The 25,560-nt window shown below is 43.0% G+C and overlaps 1 protein-coding gene across 2 annotated transcripts; it reads right to left on the bottom strand.

Annotated features, from left to right (window-relative positions):
* Positions 1 to 415: 415 nt before the first annotated feature.
* Positions 416 to 19,210, bottom strand: ECHDC3 (enoyl-CoA hydratase domain containing 3). 2 transcript variants are annotated; one of them, XM_075857436.1, is made up of 5 exons: positions 19,128 to 19,210; positions 7,282 to 7,403; positions 4,054 to 4,151; positions 3,260 to 3,460; positions 416 to 787 (listed from the first exon to the last, which is right to left on the bottom strand). In XM_075857436.1, the coding sequence occupies exons 2-5, from the start codon at positions 7,391 to 7,393 to the stop codon at positions 467 to 469; spliced, it is 732 nt and encodes a 243-aa protein (XP_075713551.1). In that variant the 5' UTR covers positions 7,394 to 7,403; positions 19,128 to 19,210; the 3' UTR covers positions 416 to 466. The 2 variants fall into 2 exon arrangements, with proteins under 2 accessions (XP_075713551.1, XP_075713549.1); XM_075857434.1 differs by lacking the exon at positions 19,128 to 19,210 and adding an exon at positions 16,427 to 16,631.
* Positions 19,211 to 25,560: the final 6,350 nt, after the last annotated feature.

Below are 25,560 nucleotides of genomic sequence, written 5' to 3' on the forward strand. Positions count from 1 at the left end.
ATACATTGCCTTGAAGTTCAGCACATTGATGCATGTGGATAGTTTTTTTTTTCCACATGCACACAGTGCGTATTACGTGCGGATTTGTCATGCAAATTTTCCTGTGAAAAATCTGCAGTGCAATACAGTACCAACAAAGTAAATGAGATCACAAGTAATCACATCTACACATTGCGGAACTTCACCTCACATAAATTGACTGAATTTATTTTGCGTTTTCGTCTCAGATTCTGACAAGTTTATAAAAAAATAAAAAAGTATCAAATCTGCACATGTTTCCGCATCAAAAAATTTTCAACGTGTGCATCGGCTGGTAAGACATCATTGTCTTGCAAATTATGTGAAGAACATGTTGCTCACATGTTTATTATTCTTAGAACTGCTAAAAACAACAGTTATTTAAATTTCAATCATATTTGGCAGATACAATTCAATTTATTTTCTGTAGTAATAATGTCACAGGGGATCATTCTAGGGAGTTAGTCCATACTGGTTTCCTTTTTTGTGTGAAGGCCTCTATCCCCTCTTGTCCATCCTTCAGCATCAGGTTTTGTAACATAACTTGAGATGTAAGTCTGTACGCCTCCTCTAGGCCTTGTGACATTTGTTTGTAAAACGTAGCTTTTCCAAGAGCAACTACTATGCGGCTTGTCTGGCAAATTTTATGTGCAATTTTCATGGTTTCTGCTTCCAAGTTCTCTTCAGGTACCACCTTGCTGACTAGTCCATGCAGCAACGCATCATGCGCGGATATTGGTTCACCTGTAAATAGCATTTCTAAGGCAACCTATAAGAGTAAAAGGCATTGGTTGGTATAATGTCAACATAAAACAATACACAATGGGGGGGGGGGCACTTTCTACAAAAAAAAACTGGTGCAAAAGATAAGTGGAGTAGTGGCCCATAACAACCAATCAGCTTTCATTTAAAAATTAAAAAAAAAAAAAAAGTGTCTTTATATGCTGACGACACCCCTGGTATATTTGGCTGATAATAGTCCGTCCCTGGCTTCTCTTTTGCATCTTATTGAAGTGTTTGGCCCCTTTTCGGGTCTATTAGTGAACTGGGCTAAGTCAGTTTTTTCCTCGGTATTGCTCTTGGCAAAGCCTTCCTGTTCCCTTAGGGTATGTGCACACGACCTCTTTTCAGACGTAATGGAGGCGTTTTACGCATCGAATTACGCCTGAAAAGACGGCTCCAATACGTCGGCAAACATCTGCCCATTGCTTGCAATGGGTCTTATGATGTTCTGTGCAGACGAGCTGTCATTTTACGCGTCGCTATCAAAAGTGCAGGACACTTCTTGGGACGTAATTGGAGCAGTTTTTCATTGACTCCATTGAAAAACAGCTCCAATTACGTCCGCAATGGACGCAGCGAAAAACGCGTGCACTTGTAAAAACGTCTTACATTCAGGAGCTGTTTTCTCCTGAAAACAGCTTCGTAATTTCAGACGTATTTGGCGTTGTAGTGTGCACATACCCTTACAAGTAGCCACTCAATTTACTTACCTTGGGATTCTGGCTTCTCTTAATTTAATTGAGTGAAATACTGAAAACTTAAAGGAACAGTGTCATCACAAATTTTTTTTTCATATGTTCAAGATGTTAGTGCTTTATTAAAAACGTTTATATTTATTTGTGTGTTTGTGTTTTACTTTTTCTTATTTTTACACTTTTTCTTCCCTATGGGGGCTGCCATTTTTTGTTCCATTTCTGTGTGTGTCGATTAACGACACATACAGACATGGAATACGGCAGCCACAGTCCCATAGGGACTGCGAACGGCTCCCGTCCCATTCCCTTGTGTGTACGGCGTCTGTGTGGGAACTGCGCATGCGCCGCTCCCACACAGTCCAATTTGAAATTGGCGCCGTCCGGCGCCATTTTCCTGTGGACCGGAAGTCGCGGCCGGACAGTAATATTACTACTTCCGGTCGCGGCTTCCGGACTTGTGCGCTTGGACCAGCGGCAGCAGACGGAGCGGACGGGCCGGAGGGAGCCGCGGCGGCAGGAGCAGGTAAGAGATTTCAATGTATGTTCGTGTTTGTGTGTGTTTACTACTGTATGTAAACCTACTACACTGTGTGTTAGCTCAAAAAATGGCGACACACAGTGTAGGAGGTTACACCGTTCAAACCCCTCGTTTATCCCGGCACTAGCCAGGATAAAGGAGGGGGGGATGCTGAGAGCTCACTAGAGCGAGGGCTTTTTACCCAATTTTGCAGCAGAAAAGCTATGTGGTTGCTTTACCACATGCTTTTGGGAATGGCTCCATCTAGTGACCAGAAATGGTAAATACTATAAATTTGAATCCAATTGAATCCAATTTATAATATTTCCTGACTCGTGAAAAAAATAAAAAAAATTTGAACAATGTTTAATCACCCACACACTAAATGTTTAATTTAAAAAAAAACAACATGTTTTTCTGGCAACACATTGCCTTTAACTTAGACCCCTTAGAAGCTTCTACTGAGAGACAATTATCATGGAGATGTCTCCCTATACGGCAGGTTTAATTTGTGTAAGATGATTTACCTACCTAAATTCCTTTACTTATTTCACCATGCCCAATATTATGTAAAAAATTCCTCAGGCATCTAGATGGTGTGTTGCACGCTTTCTATTGGCAGGGTGGTAATCCTAGATTTAGCCTTAGTCTTTTGCAGGCCCCTAAACATTTTGATGGGATAGCTCCACCTAATCTTTACCAGTATTACCTGGCCTCTTGAATAGTTTTTGCACGCTGGTGGATTGACATAAATTTGAGTAATGCTACCACTGCGCGTGCAGGAGCGCTTATGAGAGTCTTAAAAAATGTATTATATAGATATAAATGCCCTTGCTCAGCGATTCTTCCACTCCAAACTGTGGCTCAGGTCTGGAAGATCACATAAGTTGTGCTTCAGGGTAATATCACCTCTCCATACTACCTAGAACCCCATTGTGGTCTAACCCGTGTTTATCCCACCTGGACTCTCTTCCGGGCGCAGTTCTGTGGGCTGGGATTAAGATTTTGCGTCAGTTCAGCTCTACTGGACCAATTAAAAACAGTCAACTGACCAGATTTCATAATGACATGGCCAGGGGTATGGTAGGAAATCTGAATATACACATAATTGGTATGGAGAATAAACTATACCTAATTGTGCTTTGATTTTCTTAGAGTAACTTCACATGCACATATCAATTTTTTAAGGTTTACACTAATAATATCGAAAGGAGAGTCTTTAAAAATCATCGCGAAACATACTAACCTTTCTTGGCACTGCTCTTCCTAAAGCTACAGCAGGTGTAGAGCAGAATAGTCCCACATTGACACCTGGTGTTGCAAACTTGGACTTCTCAGATGCAACAGCTATATCACAGCTGGCAACAAGCTGGCACCCCGCTGCGGTGGCAAGACCATTCACCTGGGCTATAACTGGAACGGGAATGGTTTGGATTGATGTCATAAGCTGCATACAACAAACCCCATGTTAATGAAGCAGGCAGACATTCACATTTTCACAACACTACACTGGATTTTGGTCACTCTTGTCATGACTACATTAAATGTCAGCGAGCAAAGCTGTTGGATGTTAGCTTCTCTCCCACTTATACATGCTAGCAAATGATAACCTAAACAGAAGGGCCCAAAGACTTAACTAACGTTGGTAGTAGGCTCCCAGGGGTGTAGAGAAAATCCTCAATCTACCTAGTTACCATCAGGTCTGCCTTCTTGAGAGGCAGATCATACGAAGTGTTGCTTGTCCACATGATAATTCAAAAAATTTGCTTGCTACTGCCTTCACAAAGGAATCGCATGCTTAAAAGGGGAGTGCGACTCAAATCATGCAGAAACGATGAGGCGTGCATTTTCTTTATGCTTAAAATTTGGTCAAGTTTATTTCCTAAAAATAAAATTCTCAATCTGATGCCATTTTGTATTTACTTATCGAAATATCACTTAACCTTTACACTTAGTAATTATATTATTTATTTGATAAAACATATGATTTAGTTCTATTAAAAATATTTGAAAACTGTACTGTTAAAAATAAGACGTCACCTTAACGCAGGCATTAAATACATCAGCATGATATGCTTTGCCATGAGCGGCTGTGAATTCTTTCAGATTGTGGCCAGATGAAAACACCGGTCCATTTGCTGTAAAGCAATCGATGAAAAGAAAAATATTGTTTTGCTAAAGTCTGTAAATTGAGCAACGGGAGGACAACTATATCTAGACATTAATGACCTGGTAAATTGTGTAAAACCATGGTTAAAATTAGATAATAAACCCTACTTGACACCTTCAGTAATGTACGAATTCTGCAATGCTATCAATAAACACCATTCTGCAGCCTCCTCTGCGGTAATTCAATTTTGTGGGGATTTTTTAAATCTTTTTTTTCAAGATTCCACCTCTGGTATTTAGAAAAAACACATGACAAGAACAAATAAAAGGGGACGTTCACATTACAGTGTGCACCATGATACATGAAAAACGAATAGTGTATTCACACACGGCAGATTTTGTTGCAGAAATTTCTGCAACTAAAAATGATTTCTACTCCTCTGAATGGGTTTGTTTCTGCAGAAAGCACATGGATTTCTGCAAGTTCCATTCAGATGAATGGGACTGATATTCAGTTGCAGAGATTTCTGCACTCAAATCTGCGTGTGAATCCACCATTACAAATCAATGGCAATTAGGTAAAAAAAAAAAAAGAAAGAAGAATCCATGGATGTGACATGCTTAAAGAGGCTCTGTCACCAGATTTTGCAGCCCCTATCTGCTATTGCAGCAGATCGGCGCTGCAATGTAGATTACAGTAACGTTTTTATTTTAAAAAAACGAGCATTTTTGGCCAAGTTATGACCATTTTCGTATTTATGCAAATGAGGCTTGCAAAAGTACAACTGGGCGTGTTGAAAAGTAAAAGTACAACTGGGCGTGTATTATGTGCGTACATCGGGGCGTGTTTACTACTTTTACTAGCTGGGCGTTGTGTATAGAAGTGTCATCCACTTCTCTTCACAACGCCCAGCTTCTGGCAGTGCAGATCTGTGACGTCACTCACAGGTCCTGCATCGTGTCGGCACCAGAGGCTACAGATGATTCTGCAGCAGCATCGGCGTTTGCAGGTAAGTCGATGTAGCTACTTACCTGCAAACGCTGGTGCTGCTGCAGAAGAATCAAGTGTAGCCTCTGGTGCCGACACGATGCAGGACCTGTGAGTGACGTCACAGTGCTGCACTGCCAGAAGCTGGGCGTTGTGAAGAGAAGTGGATGACACTTCTATACACAACGCCCAGCTAGTAATAGTAGTAAACACGCCCCGATGTACGCACATAATACACGCCCAGTTGTACTTTTACTTTAAACACGCCCAGTTGTACTTTTGCAAGCCTCATTTGCATAAATACGAAAATGGTCATAACTTGGCCAAAAATGCTCGTTTTTTAAAAATAAAAACGTTACTGTAATCTACATTGCAGCGCCTATCTGCTGCAATAGCAGATAGGGGCTGCAAAATCTGGTGACAGAGCCTCTTTAACTATCCTTTTCCAGCAGCCGTTTATTGTTCTCATTGCCTGCTTCATCAGTATAAGGCTATGACTAAAAGGACAGTGAACGCTCAAAACACAGAAGTGTTAGTTCTTTTTCTTACTTAAGATGTTTTTATATTAGAGTTGATCCAATAAAATAAAAAAAAATTGTGACAAAAAGTGCTGGACTATTCGATTTGTGGAATATCACCAGTATAATGGCTGCCAACCATTGGTTTTGACACCGTTTGGCCTACATTAATGGATAGCAATCCAGATTTAATGTAGCCACTAGCTATTAGTGTAACTAAACAAGCAAACACAGCCAATATCTAGCAGTGTTCTTCATATTAGGCAGGCACATCAGGATCATTGGTAAGTTTTACTATAATCAACACATGCCTATAAGAAAACACAAACCAATGAATGCCTATGCAGATGCCTAAAACAAACACAAACCATTCAATGATTTGATAGTTTTTTAGCTGAACATCCAATTGTTAAGGGGACTCTACCACAATTAACATTAATTACCTATCCACAGTATAGGTGATAAAGGCATGATCGCTGGGGGCTCCACCGCTAGGGCTCCCACAATTACTAGAACAGGGGTCCCAACCCCCGTTCCTCCTCACTGCACCATCACAGTGAAGAGGATTTTGAATGGAGCGTTGGTTGCACATGTGCACTGCCGCTCCATTATATATCTCTGGGGCCAATGGAAACAGCAGAGTATAGCGTTCGGCTGTTTTCATCAATCCCATAGTCTTTGAATAGAGCGGCAGCACACATATGCAACCGACGCTGTATTCAAAATCCCTCCAGTGGGGATAGGGACTCCTGTTCTAGTAATCAGTGGGCCCCCAGCGATCATACATTTATCACCTATACTGTAATAAATGTTAATTGTGGGAAAACTCCTTTAAGATGAAGGACTGATTTTAGATGCAGCGCAGCACCAGAGTGTCGGCCGATAAAAACGGCTGTTTTGGGCCATTTTTCATCCGTTCCGGGCCGCGTTTCCGTTTTTAACAGCCGATTTTCACCCGTTTTGCATCCAGTTTTTTCCCTGTCCGTTTTAAAATCGGATGAATTTCATTTATAAATTTTTTGTTACACACTTTCCTCTGTAGATACTGCCACAGCCCCCCTGTAGGTAGTGCCACGCAGCACCCTGTAGGTAACGTAGGTTGCCGAAGCTGTGGCCGGGGATTCCGCTCCTACAGGGAGAAAAAAAAAATACCCTCCCCCTATGGAGGGAGAGAGGGGGAGAGGGAGAGACCGGTTTCCTGGACTGTCAAAAAAAAAATAAAAAAAAATCGGTCGTGTGAATAGCCCCATTTGGGGGTCTATTGATCCTACTGCGGCCGTGTGACATACATTTTTTTGAACGGCCGTCACTCGGCCGGGAAACGCTGTCGTGTGAACAGAGCCTTATGGGTTTTTCTTTCTTTCTTTAATTTCATACACTAAAAACTACTATGGCAAGAATTAAAACATTGCAGCACATTTGCGAGTTCCTATTACACATCCTTATGTTGTTTTGGCACTAGCAAATGACCAACTCTGGCAAATACTATTGTGAAAGGAGTAACATGGGATTACAATGTTGTTGCATCTATTACTATAGAAGACAGAAGGGGAAATATTTGGAATATTAGATCATGACATGTACATGCATTGTTCAGATCAATATTCACATAAAGTGAACAGACTGTAATTCTCAAGAATAACTAACAAATACCTGCAATCACAATGACCCTCAAATCCATGTCATCAACCTCACGTAGGATATCTTTCTGAAGAGACTGAAGCATAGCAAGTGACAGTGCATTTCTCTTCCCAGGATTATTCATAGTTATTTTCCTGAAATAGATAACCTTTAGTTATATAGCGCCAACATATTCCGCAGAGCTTTAAAATTGAGGTAAGCAACAAATAGGACATCAACGTGTGATCGATGGGGGTCCAGTCCCAGGTACCCCAATCAATCAGCAGAACCCAACACAGCAACACTCTCATCTGTTTGACTGTGTAGCGTACTGCAGTTTAGCCCCACACTCAGTGATACTACAATTAAGGGGCTGCTTTTATCTACAATTTACAGTAGCATATTTTGGGTTATCAGTTTATTTTGTGCTGTCTTGATGATGGTTCTCTACCGGTACAATTTAATTGATATACTTTTCTGGGACTGTTAGATAATCTGGAACCTATCATGTCCCACTGATGACAAATTACAGGAATTTTACTATATACTTATATATAAATATAGGTATATTTTGTTGAGCCTAAGCAGCGCAATATATGCTATATTAAAATAGAATACGTGCTACAACTACGTGATCCATATGACCAACCAAAAAAAACGCAAAACAAAAATTCACTTGATTTGTAAAAATGCATATTTTCCATTAAAGTGGATCTTTCAGCTTAATAGGCCGCACTACGTAAGAGCAGAATATTACAGCTGCAGGTCCGTACTCCTAGTAGCCAAAACGGCACAATTTTTTTTAATGTCATTTGTCATAGTTTAAAAACAAACAAACAAAAAATAAAACACAGAAAAAAAGAGGGCATACTTACTGATACAAGGGTAGGCTCAATCACCAACTCCCAACAGGATGCAGATAAGCACAATGCTACATGGAGGAAGGTTTCGCAGGTGCAAAGTAATGATAAAAACAAACAAACACTCACACCTACTAGTCATGAGGGGTTGGGTGATTAGTATTATCATTGCACACAGAAAGCATTTACAAGGGTGCCAGTCACACAGTTACGTGCAGTGCTCCATTTGGCTAATAGGAGCACTGGAAGAATACAGCAGACTTCGTTATGAGTCGGGTGTATTCATGACAGCAGCGCTCCCCCCGCCTCTCCCTGCAGTGATTGACAGGCAGTTGCGTATATATGTACTGCAGCCTGTCAATAAATGGGCTGAAGGGTAGGGGGGGGGGGGATTGCTCCCTCATTATTATCCAGAACTAATAACTAGGAACAGTCCTGCAAATTTTTTTATCGCTATTATTAACCAAATTGCACAATAGTTTTTGTGCCATTTTGGCTACTAGGAGTAGGTGCTGTATTACACTGCCCTTACAAAGGGCAGCATGTTAAGCTGAAAGATCCACTTTAAAGAGAACCTTCAAAAAACATTTATGCCTATGGATACATTTGCACATCTTCATTTCTCTGCAACATCAATGCGTTCCATTGCCATTTTTGGGCTCTATGCAAACACTCCAGAATTTGGAAGTGAAACGGAGTTATGCCCACCCCTCCTTTCATGGTTGCACATTTATTTTATTTTTTTGGAGTTTTTCTTATCGCGCCCACAACTATGTGTGCCAGCTTACGATGCATCGATACAGATTGATCACAGAGTGCCTGCCGTAGAGGTACCGCAATGTTTGCATGAAACAAACGTGCCATGATTTTTGGCGGTATAGACCAAAGAAATTCAGTACTATACCACCAAAACTGGTACACCCAGAGGGTATGTCTACGTTGTGCACTGCGCATTATAAAACAATCTCTGCTGCGGAAAATAGATTAAAAAAATAAAAATCTGAGCCCTATCTAATCAGAGTTGCAATTTTTGTAGCGGAATCGCAGCCTTTTCGCCTGAAAAATCGCATCTTATTCCATTTGTTGTGGGTTTTACCTTGAATTCAATAGGGAAAACCCGCAACTGAAAACCAGCGATTCCTCAACATAAATTGACATGTTGTGGATTAAAAAAAACGCACAGCAGGTCGATTTATAAACAGTTTTTCGGCAGGTTGTTTACGCAGCGTGTGGAAGAGATTTGTTCAAATCTCATCCACTTTGCTGCTACTGTAATATGCTGCAGATTTTCCGCTACGTGTGAACTTACCTGAAGGGCTTGTCCACACTTAATGGATCTGCTGCAGAAAATTTCTGCAGCATTTACGCATCAACTAGCAGACAATCCACTGCAGAAAATCAGCACCATTTCATGCGTTTTTACTGCGGAAAATAGTGCACTTTTTTTCCGGTGCGTTTCTTCCAAGGCTGTGTGATGGTGATATTTCTTCTACCTGTGATGTCATTTCCACCCCCCTGGAAGAAACTGCAGCGTTTCCACAGCAAATTACACAGTACATCAGAAAAACGCAGGAAATCAGTCCACTTTCTGCAGCAATAATTTACATGATGTGGAACTAAAATGACGCACCGCAGGTGAATTTCTAGTCTGACTTTTTCTGCAGCGCGTGGGTGACATTTGTTAAATCACGCCCACTTTGCGGTTACTGTATTCCGCTGCGTATTTTCCATCAGCAATTCCGGACGGAAAATACGCAGCAATTCTGTTACATGTGGACAAGCCCTAATAGTGCATATTTGTATTCCAAACTTCCATTTTATATGTAAATACGCCTATTTAACCAAACAAGCCAGGATTTGACCTCGATGATATAACTTACGCATAAAGTCGCTTTTAGGCTCAGGCTCCCTGCAAATGGGACTGAAATGATGCGGAATTACCGGCTAGTATTTCCGCGGCGCTTATACAAGTTAAAGACATGCTGCAGATCAATTTCCGTACGTGTTTTCTGCATTTTTACCAGCAGCATGACGATAAGATTTGTACAAATCCACTTTGCTGCTACTTTAACCCCTTCCCTCTTTAGACCTTCCTGACAGAGCCTCATTTTTCAAATCGGACATGTTTCACTTTATGTGGTAATAACTGCGGAATGCTTTTACCTATCCAAGTGATTCTGAGATTGTTTTCTCGTGACACATTGGACTTTATGTTACTGGCAAAATTTGCTCGATATGTTCAGTATTTAATTGTGAAAAACACCAAAATTTTGCGAAAAAATGCAAAAACTAGCATTTTTCTCAATTTAAATGTATCTGCTTGTAAGACAGGCAGTTATACCACACAAAATTGTTGCTAATTAACATCCCTCATATGTCTACTTTAGATTGGCATCGTTTTTTGAACATCCTTTTATTTTTCTAGGACGTTACAAGGCATAGAACATAAACAGCAATTTCTCACATTTTCAAGAAAATTTCAAAAGGCTATTTTTACAGGGGCCAGTTCAGTTGTGAAGTGGCTTTGAGGGCCTTATATATTAGAAACCCCCAAAAAGTCAACCCATTTTAAAGACTTCACCCCTCAAAGTATTCAAAACAGAATTTAGAAAATTTATTAACCCTTTAGACATTTCACAGGAATTAAAACAAAGTAGAGGTGAAATTTCCAAATTTCATATTTTTTTGCAGAAATTAATTTTTAATCCATTTTTTTTGTAACACAGAAAATTTTACCAGAGAAATGCAACTCAATATTTATTGCCCAGATTCTGCAGTTTTAGGAAATATCCAACACGTGGCCGTAGCGTGCTACTGGACTGAAGCACCGGCCTCAGAAGCAAAAGGAGCACCTAGAGAACTTTCGGGCCTTATTTTAATTATAATATATTTTAGGCACCATGTCGGGTTTGAAGAGGTCTTGCGGTGCCAAAACAGTGGAAACCCCCCAAAAGTGACCCCATTTGGGAAACTACACCCCTCGAGGAATTTATCTAGGGGTATAGTGAGCATTTTGACCGCACAGGTTTTTTTGCAGAAATTATTGCAAGTAGGCCCTGAAATGAAAATCTAGTTAATTTTTTCCTCATTTCCACAAGGATTGAAGGAGAAAAAGCAGCGCAAAATTTGTAAAGCAATTTCTCCGTAGTAAAACAATACCCCACATGTGGTCATAAACGGCTGTTTGGACACACGGCAGGGCTTAGAAGGGAAAGAGCGCTATTTGGCTTTTGGAGATCACATTTAGCAGGAATGGTTTGCGGAGGCCATGTCACATTTGCAAAGCCCCTGAGGGGACAAAACAATGAAAACGCCCAAAAAGTGACCCCATTTAGGAACCTACACCCCTTGAGGAATTCATCTAGGGGTGTAGTGCGCATTTTGACACCACAGGTGTTTTATAAAATTTATTAGAATTGGGCATTGAAAATAAAAACTATCCCTTTTCTCTTAATAAGACGTAGCTTTAGCTCTAAATTTTTCATTTTCTCAACAAATAAAAGAACCTAACATTTGTAAAGCAATTTCTTCAAAGTACGGCAATACCCCATATGTGGTTATAAACTGGTGTTTGGGCATACAGTAGGGCTCAGAATGGAAGGAGGGCCATTTGGCTTTTGGAGCACAGATTTTGCTGGATTGGATTCTGGGCGCCTGTGGGACCAAAACAATGTAAACCCCCCAGAAAGTGACCACATTTTGGAAACTACACCCCTCAATGCATTCACCTAGGGGTGCAGTGAGCATGTTAACCCCGCAGGTGTTTTGTAGAAATTAGTGTGCACTCGATGTTGCAAAGTGAAAATGGGAATTTTTCCATTGATATGCCAATATGTGGCGCCCAGCTTGTACCACCATAACAAGACAGCTCTCTAATTATTAGGCTGTGTTTCCCACTTTTAGAAACACCCTACATGTGGCCCTAACCTTTTGCCTGGACGATCGGCAGGGCTCAGGAGTGAAAGAGTACTATGTAAACTCCAAATTAGGCCTCAATTTCACAAAGTATTGGTTCACAATTGCAGGAGCTCTGATGTGAAATAATAAAAGAAACCCCTAAGAAGTGACCCCATTTTGGAAACTGCACCCCTCAAGGCATTTATTAAGGGGTGTAGTGAGCATTTTCACCCCACAGGTCTTTTACATAAATTAATGCGCTGCGGATGGTGCAAATTAAAAATTTCTATTTTTCCCTAGGTATGCCATTTCAGTGGCAAATATGTCGTGCCCAGCTTGTGCCACTGGAGACACATCCCAAAAATTGTTAAAAGGGTTCTCCCGGGTATGATGATGCCATATATGTGGAAGGAAACTGCTGTTTGGGCACGCTGTAGGGTTCAGAGGGGAAGGAGCGCCATTTGGCGAGCGGATTTTGCTTGGTAGCAGATTTGTTTGAGTATTGTTGGTGTTTCCATTTATAATGTGGACGGCATATGTGAGCTGGGCAGAGTATATCAGGGGCATAGTCAGGTGGTATAATAATGGGATAAAAAAACAGTCAAATGATCCATAGATGTGTGTTACGCTGTGAAGCAATCCTTTCTGCACAGGCCGGTGTCGCACTGATATATGTCCTTTCTTATGCGCCTTTTGGTCCACACTCCGCACCTTTGCAGTTTGGGGAATTTTGCTGGGAAAGTGTTGTCCTGGTATAAGGCTATGTTCACACGTAGTATTTTGGGGGAGGAATATCTGCCTCAAAATTCCGTTTGGAACTTTGAGGCAGATTTTCCTCTCCCTGCACGCCGATTTTCGCGCTGTTTTTTGCCAGCGGCCATTGAGCGTCGCGGGCATAAAACAGCGCGAAATACGCTTTCTCTGCCTCCCATTGAAGTCAATGGGAGGTCAGAGGCGGAAGCGCCAGAAGATAGGGCATGTCGCTTCTTTTTCCCGCGAGGCAGTTTTACTGCTCGTGGGAAAAAGACGCCGACGCCTCCCATTGAAATCAATGGGAGGCGTTCTCGGGCCGTTTTTGCGACGCGGTTTCCGCGTCAAAAAACTCGGCAAAATACTCCATGTGAACATAGCCTAATACGGGGACCGTCGCTTCCAGCAGATATGTTTGGGCCCTTCCCTTCCTGGTTCCCTAATTTTAGGTCCTTGATAAATCGCCTCTTGAAACAGAAGAAAGTATAATACGGGCTGCACAACTGGATATTTTTTTATTTCCTGACTTATTGGAGCCATAACTAATTTTATTTTTTCATAGACGTAGCGGTATGAGGGCTGTTTTTTTGCAGGACGAGCTGTAGTTATTATTGGTAGCATTTTGGGGTACATGCGATTTTTTTATCCTATTTTTTGGGAAAAAAACCGCAATTCTGGCATAGTTTTTTTTATACAGTTTTTGCCATGCATTGTAAACGACATGTTAACTTTATTCTGCGGTTCAGTCCAATTCCAGCGATACATATTTTATAGCACTTTATGTTTTACAACTTTTTGCACAAAATTACTTTTGGAAAAATAATAATTTTTTTCTGTCGCCAAGTTGTGAGAACCATAACTTTTTAATTTTTTTGTCAACGGAGCTATATGAGGGCTTGTTTTTTGCGGGACGAGCTATAGATTTTATAGGTACCATTTTTGGATATGTGCGACTTTTTGATCACTTTTCATTCCAATATTTGTAGGGCAAAGTGTCCAAAAAAACCAGAAATTCTGGTATAGTTTTTTATGGATTTTTTTTACGCTGTTCACCGCGTGCAATAAATAATTTAATATTTTTATACCTCAGGTCGGTACGGTTGCGGCGATACCAAATATGTATGGTTTATTAATTTTTTTCACTAATAAAAGGACTTGATAAGGGAACACAGCGATTGTGTTTTATTTTACTTGAAACTTTTAGGGCGGATTTACATGAGCGTGTGTTTTTGCGCACGCAAAAAACGCGGCGTTTTGCGTGTGCAAAAGGCACTTAACAGCTCCGTGTGTCATCACATAGGATGTGCGGCTGCGTGATTTATAACACTCTGTTTGGATGTTTGTAAACAGAAAAGCATGAGGTGCTTTTCTGTTTCCAAACATACTTTTTACTGCTCTTCCGCGAAACACCCGCGTTCCATGGAAGTGCTTCCGTGTGCTGCGCGTGATTTTCACGCACCCATTGACTTCAATGGGTGCGTGATGCGCGAGCACAAATATAGGACATGTCGTGCGTTTCACAAAGCGGACATACGCTGCGTGAAAATCACGGACAGTCTGCACGGTCCCATACACTAATATAGGTCCGTGCGAGGCGCGTAAAAATCACGCGTGTTGCACAGACGTATTACATGTTTGTCTAAATAAGGCCTTATTATGTTTTCAAACTTTTATTTTTTCCCATTTTTTTTACATTTTTTCAAGTCCCACTAGAGGACTTGAAGGTCCAACTGTCTGATTTTTTTTTTTCTAAGGGCGGATTTACACGAACGTGTAATACGTCCGTGCAACGTGCGTGCTTTTCACGCGCGTCGCACGGACTTATGCTAGTCTATGGACCTGTGCAGACAGTCAGTGATATTTGCACAGCGGGTGTCCGCTGCGTAAAACTCACGACAGGTCCAATGTTTCTGTGTTTTTCGCGCATCACGCACCCATTGATGTCAATGGGTGCGTGAAAATCACGCATGCCACACGGAGGCACCTCCGTGGGACGTGCGTGATTTGCGCAACAGCAGGCAAACTATGAATGTAAATAGAAAAGCACCACGTGCTTTTCTGTTTACAAACATCCAAACAGAGTCTCATAATGATGGCGGCTGCGCGAAACTCACGCAGCCGCGCACCATAGGATCATGACACATGGAGCTGTTAAGTGCCTTTTGCGTGCGCAAAACGCCGCGTTTTTTGCGTGTGCAAAACGCACACGCTCGTGTAAATCCACCCTAATACAACGTAGTGCAATGTATTAGATATGTCAGTTATTCACTGACAGCAAGCCGATTAGGCTTCGCCTCCCGGTGGGGCCTAATCGGCTTCTGTAATGGCAGAGCAGGAGATCGTGTTTGAGTGCTGCATTTAAGGGGTTAATGGCGGGGATCGAAGCTGATTTTGGTCCCCGCCATTACGGTCAGATGTCAGCTGTAAGATACCGCTGACATCCGGCTTTGATGGCACCGGCTCAGCTTCTGAGCCGGTGCCCAGCATTTGGCGTATGGATACGGCAAAATGCGGGAAGCAGTAGCTTTCCATGGCGTACCCATACGTCAAATGTCGGGAAGGGGTTAATACGCTGCAGGAATTGCCACACGGAAATTCCGCAGCATTTCCGTTCCACGTGTAAGTAACCGGCCCTGTTCACACAGAGTTTTTTTGGCGCAGTTTTTGCTGCAAAAACTGCAGCAAAAAAACGGCCGAAATTGACTTCCATTGATTTCAATGGGATGTGGAGGCGTTTTTTTACCGCGAGCAGAAAAAACGCTTGCGGTAAAAAGAAGAGACATGCCCGATCTTGAGGCGTTTTCCGCCCCAAACACCACATTGAAATCAATAGGAGACTTTTTTTATCTGTTCTTTTTCAGCTATTTTGGACGCGTTTTTCGGTAAAAAAACAAACGCTTGTTTCTGCATGCAAAAAACTACACGGCGCACAAATTTTTAAGGATGTGATTTGGTTGCGAGTCACACGCGATTTAGGCTTTGCAACATCCAAAGGACACCCCAAGAAAAAAAACACAGACAGGTCTCAAATGAGTCGGTTGCATTGAACGCTATGATGGAAAAGTGTCAAGTGTTATGCGAATAAAAATCCAGATGTGATAAACTTGACTTATGATGTCGCAATATGACTGTGCGGTGCCCTCGTCTGGAGGATAATGTCGCTGAACCTCCACTGTGATCGCAGTCATACGGTATTATATAGTATACAGTAGTCTTATGGAGACTCCCCCCGAGCACTCTGCTGTCAGAGAACAATTACCTCTCAGGGTATGTGCACACACACTAATTACGTCCGTATTTGACGGACGTATTTCGGCCGCAAGTCCCGGACCGAACACAGTGCAGGGAGCCGGGCTCCTAGCATCATACTTATGTACGATGCTAGGAGTCCCTGCCTCTCCGTGGAACTGCTGTCCCGTACTGAAAACATGATTACAGTACGGGACAGTTGTCCTGCAGCGAGGCAGGGACTCCTAGCATCGTACATAAGTATGATGCTAGGAGCCCGGCTCCTTGCACTGTGTTCGGTCCGGGACTTGCGGCCGAAATACGTCCGTCAATTACGGACGTAATTACTGTGTGTGCACATACCCTCATAGTTACCCTGCACGGGCAGCCACATTGTTTTGCACCGTCACTGAACTTTACCTCAGGACACCTGAGCTCCGTACCTTACACCAGCCTCCTGCACGTACTCGGTGAGCGGCGCTTGTTTCTGCTGCATTGTGCCCGCCAGCCATCTCCTCAGGACTGTCACATCTCGCCCCGGGGCCCTCACAGCAGGACACAACAGGGGATACATTTCTGGCTGCTTGTTATTTTCAGCTAACTTTACACAGCAATCTACGGTAGAACCCAGAGAGACACAGTGCTGCCCCCTAGTATGGAGGATCTGTATTGCAGCAGACCCGCTTCTCCCTCAGCTGTTTGTGCTGCCCATGTGTCTGACATACTTCCCTGTACTAAGGTCGGTGAGAGTAGTCATTAGATGTTTGTCAGCAGGTCCAGCTGATTTCCAGAGATCTGCTGGTAATCTATTGTCTATGATCTACGTTACACATTCAGCAGATTCCACCAAAATGTGCTGTGCTTGCCAACAAATATCTAATGTCAATCGCCAGCTTTAGGCTAGGGCGACACGGCGGCTCTGTACACGACACAGTTCGCACGGCTAAAAATCGCTGTGTTGCGCTTCCAGAATCGCATTTATGGCGGTAAATGTGCCTGCGGTTCGACCTGCAAGTTGCCACGACCACTACCAGACAGTCACAAGAAATCAAAACGTTATGGATTTCTTGCGACTGTCCTGTCGCGGTAACCTGTGGGATGCAACGAGGCAACATTCACTTTCATTATTGCGATACAGGTAGGGCAACACACCGATCTTTGCCCGTGCGACCTGTCACCCTGTAGTCCTAACCTTTAGGGGGGATTCACACGAGCGTGATTTGGCAGCGTGTAGACCGCGTGGTTTTCGCGCGGCACGCAATGCCCAATAGAAGTCTATGGGGCAGTACACACAGTCCGTGTATTTTGCGCAGCGTTTGTTCGCTGCGCAAAATACGCGACAGGTTCAATAACTCTGCGTATTTCACGCATCACGCACCCATTGAAGTCAATGGGTGCGTGAAAACCAAGCAGGTCGCACGGAAGCTCTTCCGTGCGAACTGCGTGTTTGCGCAACAGCTGTCAAAAGGATGAATGGAAACAGAAAAGCACCACGTGCTTTTCTGTTTCCAAGCATCCAAACAGAGTGTCTTTGCGAGGAGCGAACCCCGACAACCGAAGCTAACTTCACCGGGTTCGGCCAAACTCGTTTTGGCCGAACCCGGCAAAAAAATTTCCGGTCCGCGACGTCGGAAGACATTCACTGTGCATGGTGCTGAAAGAGTTAAACTGTTTCAGCACCATGGACAGTGACTTGCGATCCCAAAATACATGAACCTGTAAAAAAAAAACGAAGTTCTAACTTACCGATTACTCCTGTCTCCTTCCTGCAGTCCGACCTCCCGGGATGACACTTCAGTTCAAGTGACAGCTCCAGCCAATCACAGGCCAAGCACAGGCTGCAGCCAATCACAGGCTGCAGCGGTCACTTGGACTGCCGCGTCATCCAGGGAGGTGGGGCCCGATGTCAAGAGAGGCGCGTCACCAAGGACGCGTCACCAAGGACGCGTCACCAAGGCAACGGCCGGGAAGTTCTCGGTAAGTAGGAACTTTATCTTTTTTTTTCACAGGTTTTTCGCTGTTGTGTTCGGCATTCACTGTCGAGGGTGCTGAAAGATTTAGCTCTTTCAGCACCTTGGACAGTGACGGGCGTCGACAAGCCTCATCTCTATGATGCCGGCTGCGCGAAAATCACGCAGCCGCGCATCAGACACGGATGACACACGCAGCTGTCAAATGGTTTTTGCGCTCGCAAAATGCCGCGTTGTTTGCACGCGCAAAAACGCAACGCTCGTGTGAATCTGCCCTTAGGCTGGATTCACACGAGCACATTACGTCCATAATGGACGGAACGTATTTCGGCCGCAAGTCCCGGACCGAACACACTGCAGGGAGCCGGGCTCCTAGCATCATAGTTATGTACGACGCTAGGAGTCCCTGCCTCTCCGTGGAACTACTGTCCCGTACTGAAAACATGATTACAGTACGGGACAGTTGTCCTGCAGCGAGGCAGGGACTCCTAGCGTCGTACATAACTATGATACTAGGAGCCCGGCTCCCTGCAGTGTGTTCGGTCCGGGTCTAACGGCCGAAATACGTTCCGTCCATTATGGACGTAATGTGCTCGTGTGAATCCAGCCTAAGGGTATGTGCACACACACTAATTACGTCCGTAAGTGACGGACGTATTTCGGCCGCAAGTCCCGGACCGAACACAGTGCAGGGAGCCGGGCTCCTAGCATCATACTTATGTACGATGCTAGAAGTCCCTGCCTCACTGCAGGACAACTGTCCCATACTGAAAACATTATTACAGTACGGGACAGTTGTCCTGCAGCGAGGCAGGGACTCCTAGCGTCGTACATAAGTATGATGCTAGGAGCCCGGCTCCCTGCACTGTGTTCGGTCCGGGACTTGCGGCCGAAATACGTCCGTCAATTACGGACGTAATTAGTGTGTGTGCACATACCCTAAAACTGACCAACGGCATGAGATCACCTGAAACAGGCTATTCTTACCAATTATCGGTAACGTCGTTTTCCAAGTTTTTTCAAAATCTGCAAATAAACTGGGTACATTTTAAAATAAAAAGTAAAGTCATGACACTAGGCCAGGATCACGCACGCAGTTTTTAGCTGTTTTAACCCAAATACAGACGTGGACAACAAAAGAAAGAGATACATCAGCCTTTTCATTATATCTTACCTTCCTTTTAAATCCACTTCTGGCTTTGGCTCAAAAAAATGAAAACTGTACTAAAACGGTGTGTGTTACCGGCTTGAGAGTACGTTCACACGGTGCAGTTAAACTGCCGTTTACTACCGTGAGGAAGGCCGCAAGGCAGCTAATTATATAACAATGCTGTTGGACGTGGTCAGGACAGATTTCCAGTTTACATTATGATGAAATGCTATTGAACATGATCAGTACAGGCTTTCACCCTCTGGTTGTAAACAAGAATGTTTCCATTCACTGTCATCCAGAGCCGGCCTTAGGTTGAAGGTTGTCCTGTGCAGTATCTTTTAGGGTGCATTTACATGAGACAATTTTGGCTGCGTGGTAAAAACGGCATAAAAAATCAAGACAAAAAATAAATAAATAAATATATATATATATATATATATATAAAAGAAATCCCACAGCACTCCAATGTAGCAAAAAACGTGGTTTATTCAGTCAACACACAACTGCAACATTTCCATCCTACTATGGGACCTTTGGGACCTATATTTATCTACAATCCTCGGATCGGGATTACCCGCTTGCACCCATTACCATTGTGGATTTGGACATAGAGTGCTGCTTATCTCTGTTCGTGTATATATATATATATATATATATATATATATATATATTAGGGATTGTAGCATCATCCTATATATATGCCTTTCCATTGGTTTGAGCAGAATGTGTGGATTTGGTGTGCAAGCTTCCGGTACCCAGACCATCAGTGGGGTAAAAACAGTGAGGCAAGGAAACACATGTTTCAGAAAGTTGCCTTATGTACATAAAATCCATTCTTAAGAAGGCAGCTTCCAATTTTTACATCCTAACCACCTTTAGGTTTCATCCAGACAATTGTAATTTGGCTCTATATGGGAGCTATATATATCTATAGTGCCACAAACCAGATCCATTCTTCTCTGGACAAAGCAATGAAACATTTCCCAGACAAAACTTTTGGAAAAGGTTTCCCTGCTTGTCTTGACGGGATCGAATCCAGTTCTTGCCACTGAATATACGACTGGAAATAGAGCGACAATATAGCCATTTGATTTCAGCCTAATTTGTCCTTTAAGGTGGAATGTTCCTATAAATGTCTCCAGGCATACACAGATTTAGGCGGGGTTCACACGACCGGGTCGTTCCCGAGCCCGAGTGTCGGCCGGTAAAATCGGCCATTTTGCCCGGCCGGTTTGCATAAAGTTATGCATCCGTGCCGGGCCGGGCAGATCCGGACAGTGACATCAGCGGCAGCTCCTGAAGGGGAATCCCCATGTGTTCGGGGATTCCGCTTCAGGAGTTTCCCCTGATGTCACTGCCCAGATATGGACAGAGACATCAAGCGCTCTGTCCAGGAGCGGAATCCCCGAAAACACGAGGATTCCGCTCCTTCAAGGAGCTAAAGTGCGGCTAGCACATAGCAGAGCGGGGAGATACCTCCCCGCTCTGCTATAGTGGCGTCGCTACAGTAGTAGCAGCCGCAGCAGCTGCTGCTACTACTACTAGCGGCGCCATCGAAGGTGTCGCCGAGCCAGGGTGCTTTTAACAAGCAGGGGAAGGGAGCCAGCGCAGCGCTCCCTTCCACCTGCTGTACACCCCGGCCCTGCAACACAGTGTACAGCGATGCCATTCGTCAGAATGGCATCAACTCCTCCTCCTCACATGCACTCTGCGCTGTGAGGAGGAGGAGATAGAGCGCAAGCGCCGGGAAACCCGGCCATCACTCGGAACACATTCCGGTGATGGCCGTGTAATACTCGGCCCCATAGACTTCTATGGGAGCCGGGCGGCCGGGTGTCCGGGCAAAGATAGAGCATGTCCTATTTTTTGACGGCCGGATTTTCCGGCCGTCAAAAAATCGGTCGTGTGAATAGCCCCATTAGGGGTCTATTATTCCTAATGCAGCCAGGTGCCGGCCGATTTATGAACGGCCGGCACCCGGCCGGGAAACCCTGCCGTGTGAATGAGGCCTAATAGATCTTGGGCAAAGGTGTGATATGAGAAAGGGATTGCATTATAGGATTGTCCTATATGCTTTTCTAGTCACCCTACACAAGGATCACTTGTTGATATTATTCACCCTTTTTCTCTTTGTTTATTGAAGGTTTTTTATTAGTTCCCATAACAACACTAATGAAACTTTATGACCAAAAAGCACAGCATGGATCCAGAATGGTTCAAAATAAAATAAGAATGCGGCTGTCAGCAAGCATGTTAAATATGAACCAGATCCAGGGGTGTATACCCATAAGGCATCCAAAACATAATATATGACCGAGAAGAGAACAAATGCCAATACACAAGAACATTTAGAAAAATGAGCAAAATATTTTATTCAAAATAACATATACATACAAGAATGATAAAAAGAATCCATGAACCAACAGGTTAAAAAGACCAAACCGCCATACAATGTATAAGGAAGGTAACGTCTGAAGTTGACGTGTAATAATAACAACCAAGAGATATGATCTAATAATCAGGGTACATACATGCATGAGTATGAAATGAAACATTAATGAAAAAATGCAAGAAAATATGTGAACATCAAGCACATACCCATAGATCAACCGGATGGAAGCACGGCGATGTGTCTGCCCCAACGCGCGTTTCGGCGCAACTGCCTTCGTCTGGGGGTAGCGTTTTAAATGATGTGTATGCCACTATATATGGGGATGGACCAGCCGATCGTAGAATAAAAAAGAGGGGGGAGAAGCCCAAGTATAAACATGTAATAATACATGTTTCGCTGCATGTTTACCGGTCGCTTACCTCGTGGTGAAACCGGTGGCCGCACCTACCAGGACCGCCAATCACGAGAGGCCAGCTAACTAAGGAATATAACGTGTTATCAAAAGCTTACTTACAACCCCTTGTCTTCCTTTAGATCAAAGTACTATGGAATTTTGCAAAATGCTGTGGCAAAAGGCACTATTACAAAACCTTTGAGTGAGTCTTTATTCGTGTCAGACCCTACTATACCAACGATGTACTTATTGCCCAAAATTCACAAGGATGCCAAGAACCCACCAGGTAGGCCTATTATTTCGGGCACCGGAGGCCTTATGGAAAAAGCATGTAGGTGGATTGATTTTCATCTGAAACCCCTTGTTGAGTGTTTACCATCCTATTTGCGTGACTCTGCCGATCTTTTATTGAAGGTCGAGGGGATTCACATTGATTCAGATCACTTATTAGTCACATGTGATGTTGAATCCCTTTATACTAGCATCCAACATAGCGATGGTCTACATGCAGTCAAGAGTTTCCTATCCATGAGTGACATTGAAGGTGAAATTTCTCAACTCATATTGCTGTTGTTGGATTTCACACTCAAACATAATTTTTTCACCTTCAATGGATCGTTTTTCCTACAGCTCCAGGGGACGGCGATGGGGGCAGCCTGTGCACCCTCATATGCCAATCTTTTCCTGGGGCTGTGGGAGAGAGATCTTTTCCTGTCAGATCATGGGCCGTCAATGAGTCGTGTCCCCTTTTGGGCACGGTTCATTGATGACATTTTCATGATCTGGCAGGGCACTCCTGAAGATCTTTCGGATTTCATTAAAGTTCTGAATTGTAACCTACTTAATATCAAACTCACATATAAGTGGAGTTACTCTAAGGTCGATTTTTTGGACATACTAATCAAGAAAGATGGCAATGGTTTCTTACAGACGGATTTATACCGTAAGGAAACCTCAACCAACTCACTTTTGCATGCCACTTCATCGCACCCTCGCCATACTATCGATGCTATTCCAGTGGGTCAATTTTTACGTGTAAAGAAAATTTGCTCTACCAATGAAGATCTCAAATTTCGCTTTAAAGAACTAGGCGACAGATTTACTCAAAGGGGTTACAGTCAACGCAGTATACGCAAAGCTCGGGATCGAGCGTCTAAGACCAACCGACAACAACTGTTGCAAGTTACCCAAAGGTCGGGCACAGAACCTAAGGTGAGATTTGTTACCACCTTCAATTCTCGGTGGACAGAAATGCGTAGTGTCCTGTATAAATTCTGGCCTATATTGCTGAGCGATCCCACTTTATCGAAAGTTCTTCCTCCTTATCCTGCCATGGCACCCCGCAGAGCTCCCAATCTGCGTGATGCCATGGTACGTAGCTATCTTTCACCTATTCAACCTGGTAGGGTGTTCGGGACTAAGGGACCAAAATGGGGCTGCAAACCTTGCGGTGACTGCATCAGTTGTCCTAATATCGAACGAATAGGAAATTTCACGGACTCTAGTGGTAAACAAGATTTCAAAATCTGTTGGCCCATATCTTGTGGTACTAAGGGTGTCATATACTATGCTCTCTGCCCCTGTCCGAAAATATATGTAGGTATGACTACCCGTGAGCTTCGGTTGAGGGTAAGGGAACACGTACGGGATATCGAGAATGCGAAAACGGCTGATAATATCGAGCAGCTCAAGACAATCCCTAGGCACTTCCGATCACACCATGCCTGTAACTCCAAGATGCTTAAAATCAGGGGCATTGACCATATTAATCTTGGGATGCGTGGGGGTGATCTCAAAAAATGTTTATTGCAACGTGAGTGCAAATGGATATGGAGACTCCAAACTATGTACCCCGCAGGTCTCAATGAGACCGCTGGATATTCATCGTTTCTCTGACTGTCAGCAGCTTTTAATGGTGTTGGAGTTCATCTTTTTATATAGGATCCTATGTGTTTATATGATTTTAACACTTTTTTATTCATTTACAGATTAGATCTTTGATGTGATTCTCTTCCTTTTATTACTTGGATTCCTTGTTTTCCACTCCTTGGGATGCCAGCATATTTCTCCATCGACTTCGTTTACTCATGATGCGTAGTGACCAGTTATTCATACAAATTTTCATCTACACTTGTGTGTCATCTTGGTTTTTTCGTCAATACAACCATTAGTGTAATATTTTGTGCACCTCTAACCTATTTTATTAAAAGATGTTAGATTAAACTTAATTCTATATTGTCACTTTTTCAATATTTATTTACCTCATTTATGTGCTTATAAACACATACATATAAACGCAATTATTCTTCTCTTTTCTCTGCTATTGCACTGCTCATTCATTGGGCATTATTCACTCTACCCACTTTCACTTACTTTCTCACAACATACACAGACACATACACACATTCCCTCACTTAATATATTTTTCATTTTCATTCATATACTTTTTCTTCACGTATTTTTGTATGTACTCATTATTTATTACCCTACTGACGCAGGAATTTATTTATTATTCATTTTTTCTTGCTTCTAATACTTACGCACTGTTTTTCAGTGCATTTGTCTTCTTCCTCACGATTCATTAAAACTCATTCAGTATCACTTCACGGATCACATTATGTCATCATCTCTTCACCGCAGTGTTATTTAGCATTCATGCTTCTTCAAGTTGTCTTTTGTCATAACGTTATATTTCATTCACATTTGTCTGTTTATATGTGCGTTATACTGAAATATACGTTGTTTTTGACGTTTTGCATAATTTGGCTTCACGTCCAAGTTGGTATACACTGCCCTATCCTGGGTTACTTACCTTTTCGCTGTGTCGCTCCTTCTGATTGGTAGAGGGGTGCCCGGCCTCCGTTCCGCCCTCATGATGCGCCGGGTTTCGGATCCACGTGACCGCGTCCTCTGACGCGATGGCGTGCATCCGACCCTGGCCTCTCGTGATTGGCGGTCCTGGTAGGTGCGGCCACCGGTTTCACCACGAGGTAAGCGACCGGTAAACATGCAGCGAAACATGTATTATTACATGTTTATACTTGGGCTTCTCCCCCCTCTTTTTTATTCTACGATCGGCTGGTCCATCCCCATATATAGTGGCATACACATCATTTAAAACGCTACCCCCAGACGAAGGCAGTTGCGCCGAAACGCGCGTTGGGGCAGACACATCGCCGTGCTTCCATCCGGTTGATCTATGGGTATGTGCTTGATGTTCACATATTTTCTTGCATTTTTTCATTAATGTTTCATTTCATACTCATGCATGTATGTACCCTGATTATTAGATCATATCTCTTGGTTGTTATTATTACACGTCAACTTCAGACGTTACCTTCCTTATACATTGTATGGCGGTTTGGTCTTTTTAACCTGTTGGTTCATGGATTCTTTTTATCATTCTTGTATGTATATGTTATTTTGAATAAAATATTTTGCTCATTTTTCTAAATGTTCTTGTGTATTGGCATTTGTTCTCTTCTCGGTCATATACTAATGAAACTTTGTAAAGTAAAAATTTTGAATTGCACACAAAGTCAAGGTAGAAAATGTTTATATTCATGAAGGTAAATTTTTTTCAGTAAGTCCGTATCCACTGTAACAGCACGTTAATATCGTTTTTGGCCTATTAGGATAAAATGGAGATATAGCCATCTGGGACACAA

This window comes from Rhinoderma darwinii, chromosome 3, assembly GCF_050947455.1.
Source record: "Rhinoderma darwinii isolate aRhiDar2 chromosome 3, aRhiDar2.hap1, whole genome shotgun sequence".
Classification (NCBI taxonomy): Eukaryota; Metazoa; Chordata; class Amphibia; order Anura; family Rhinodermatidae; genus Rhinoderma; species Rhinoderma darwinii.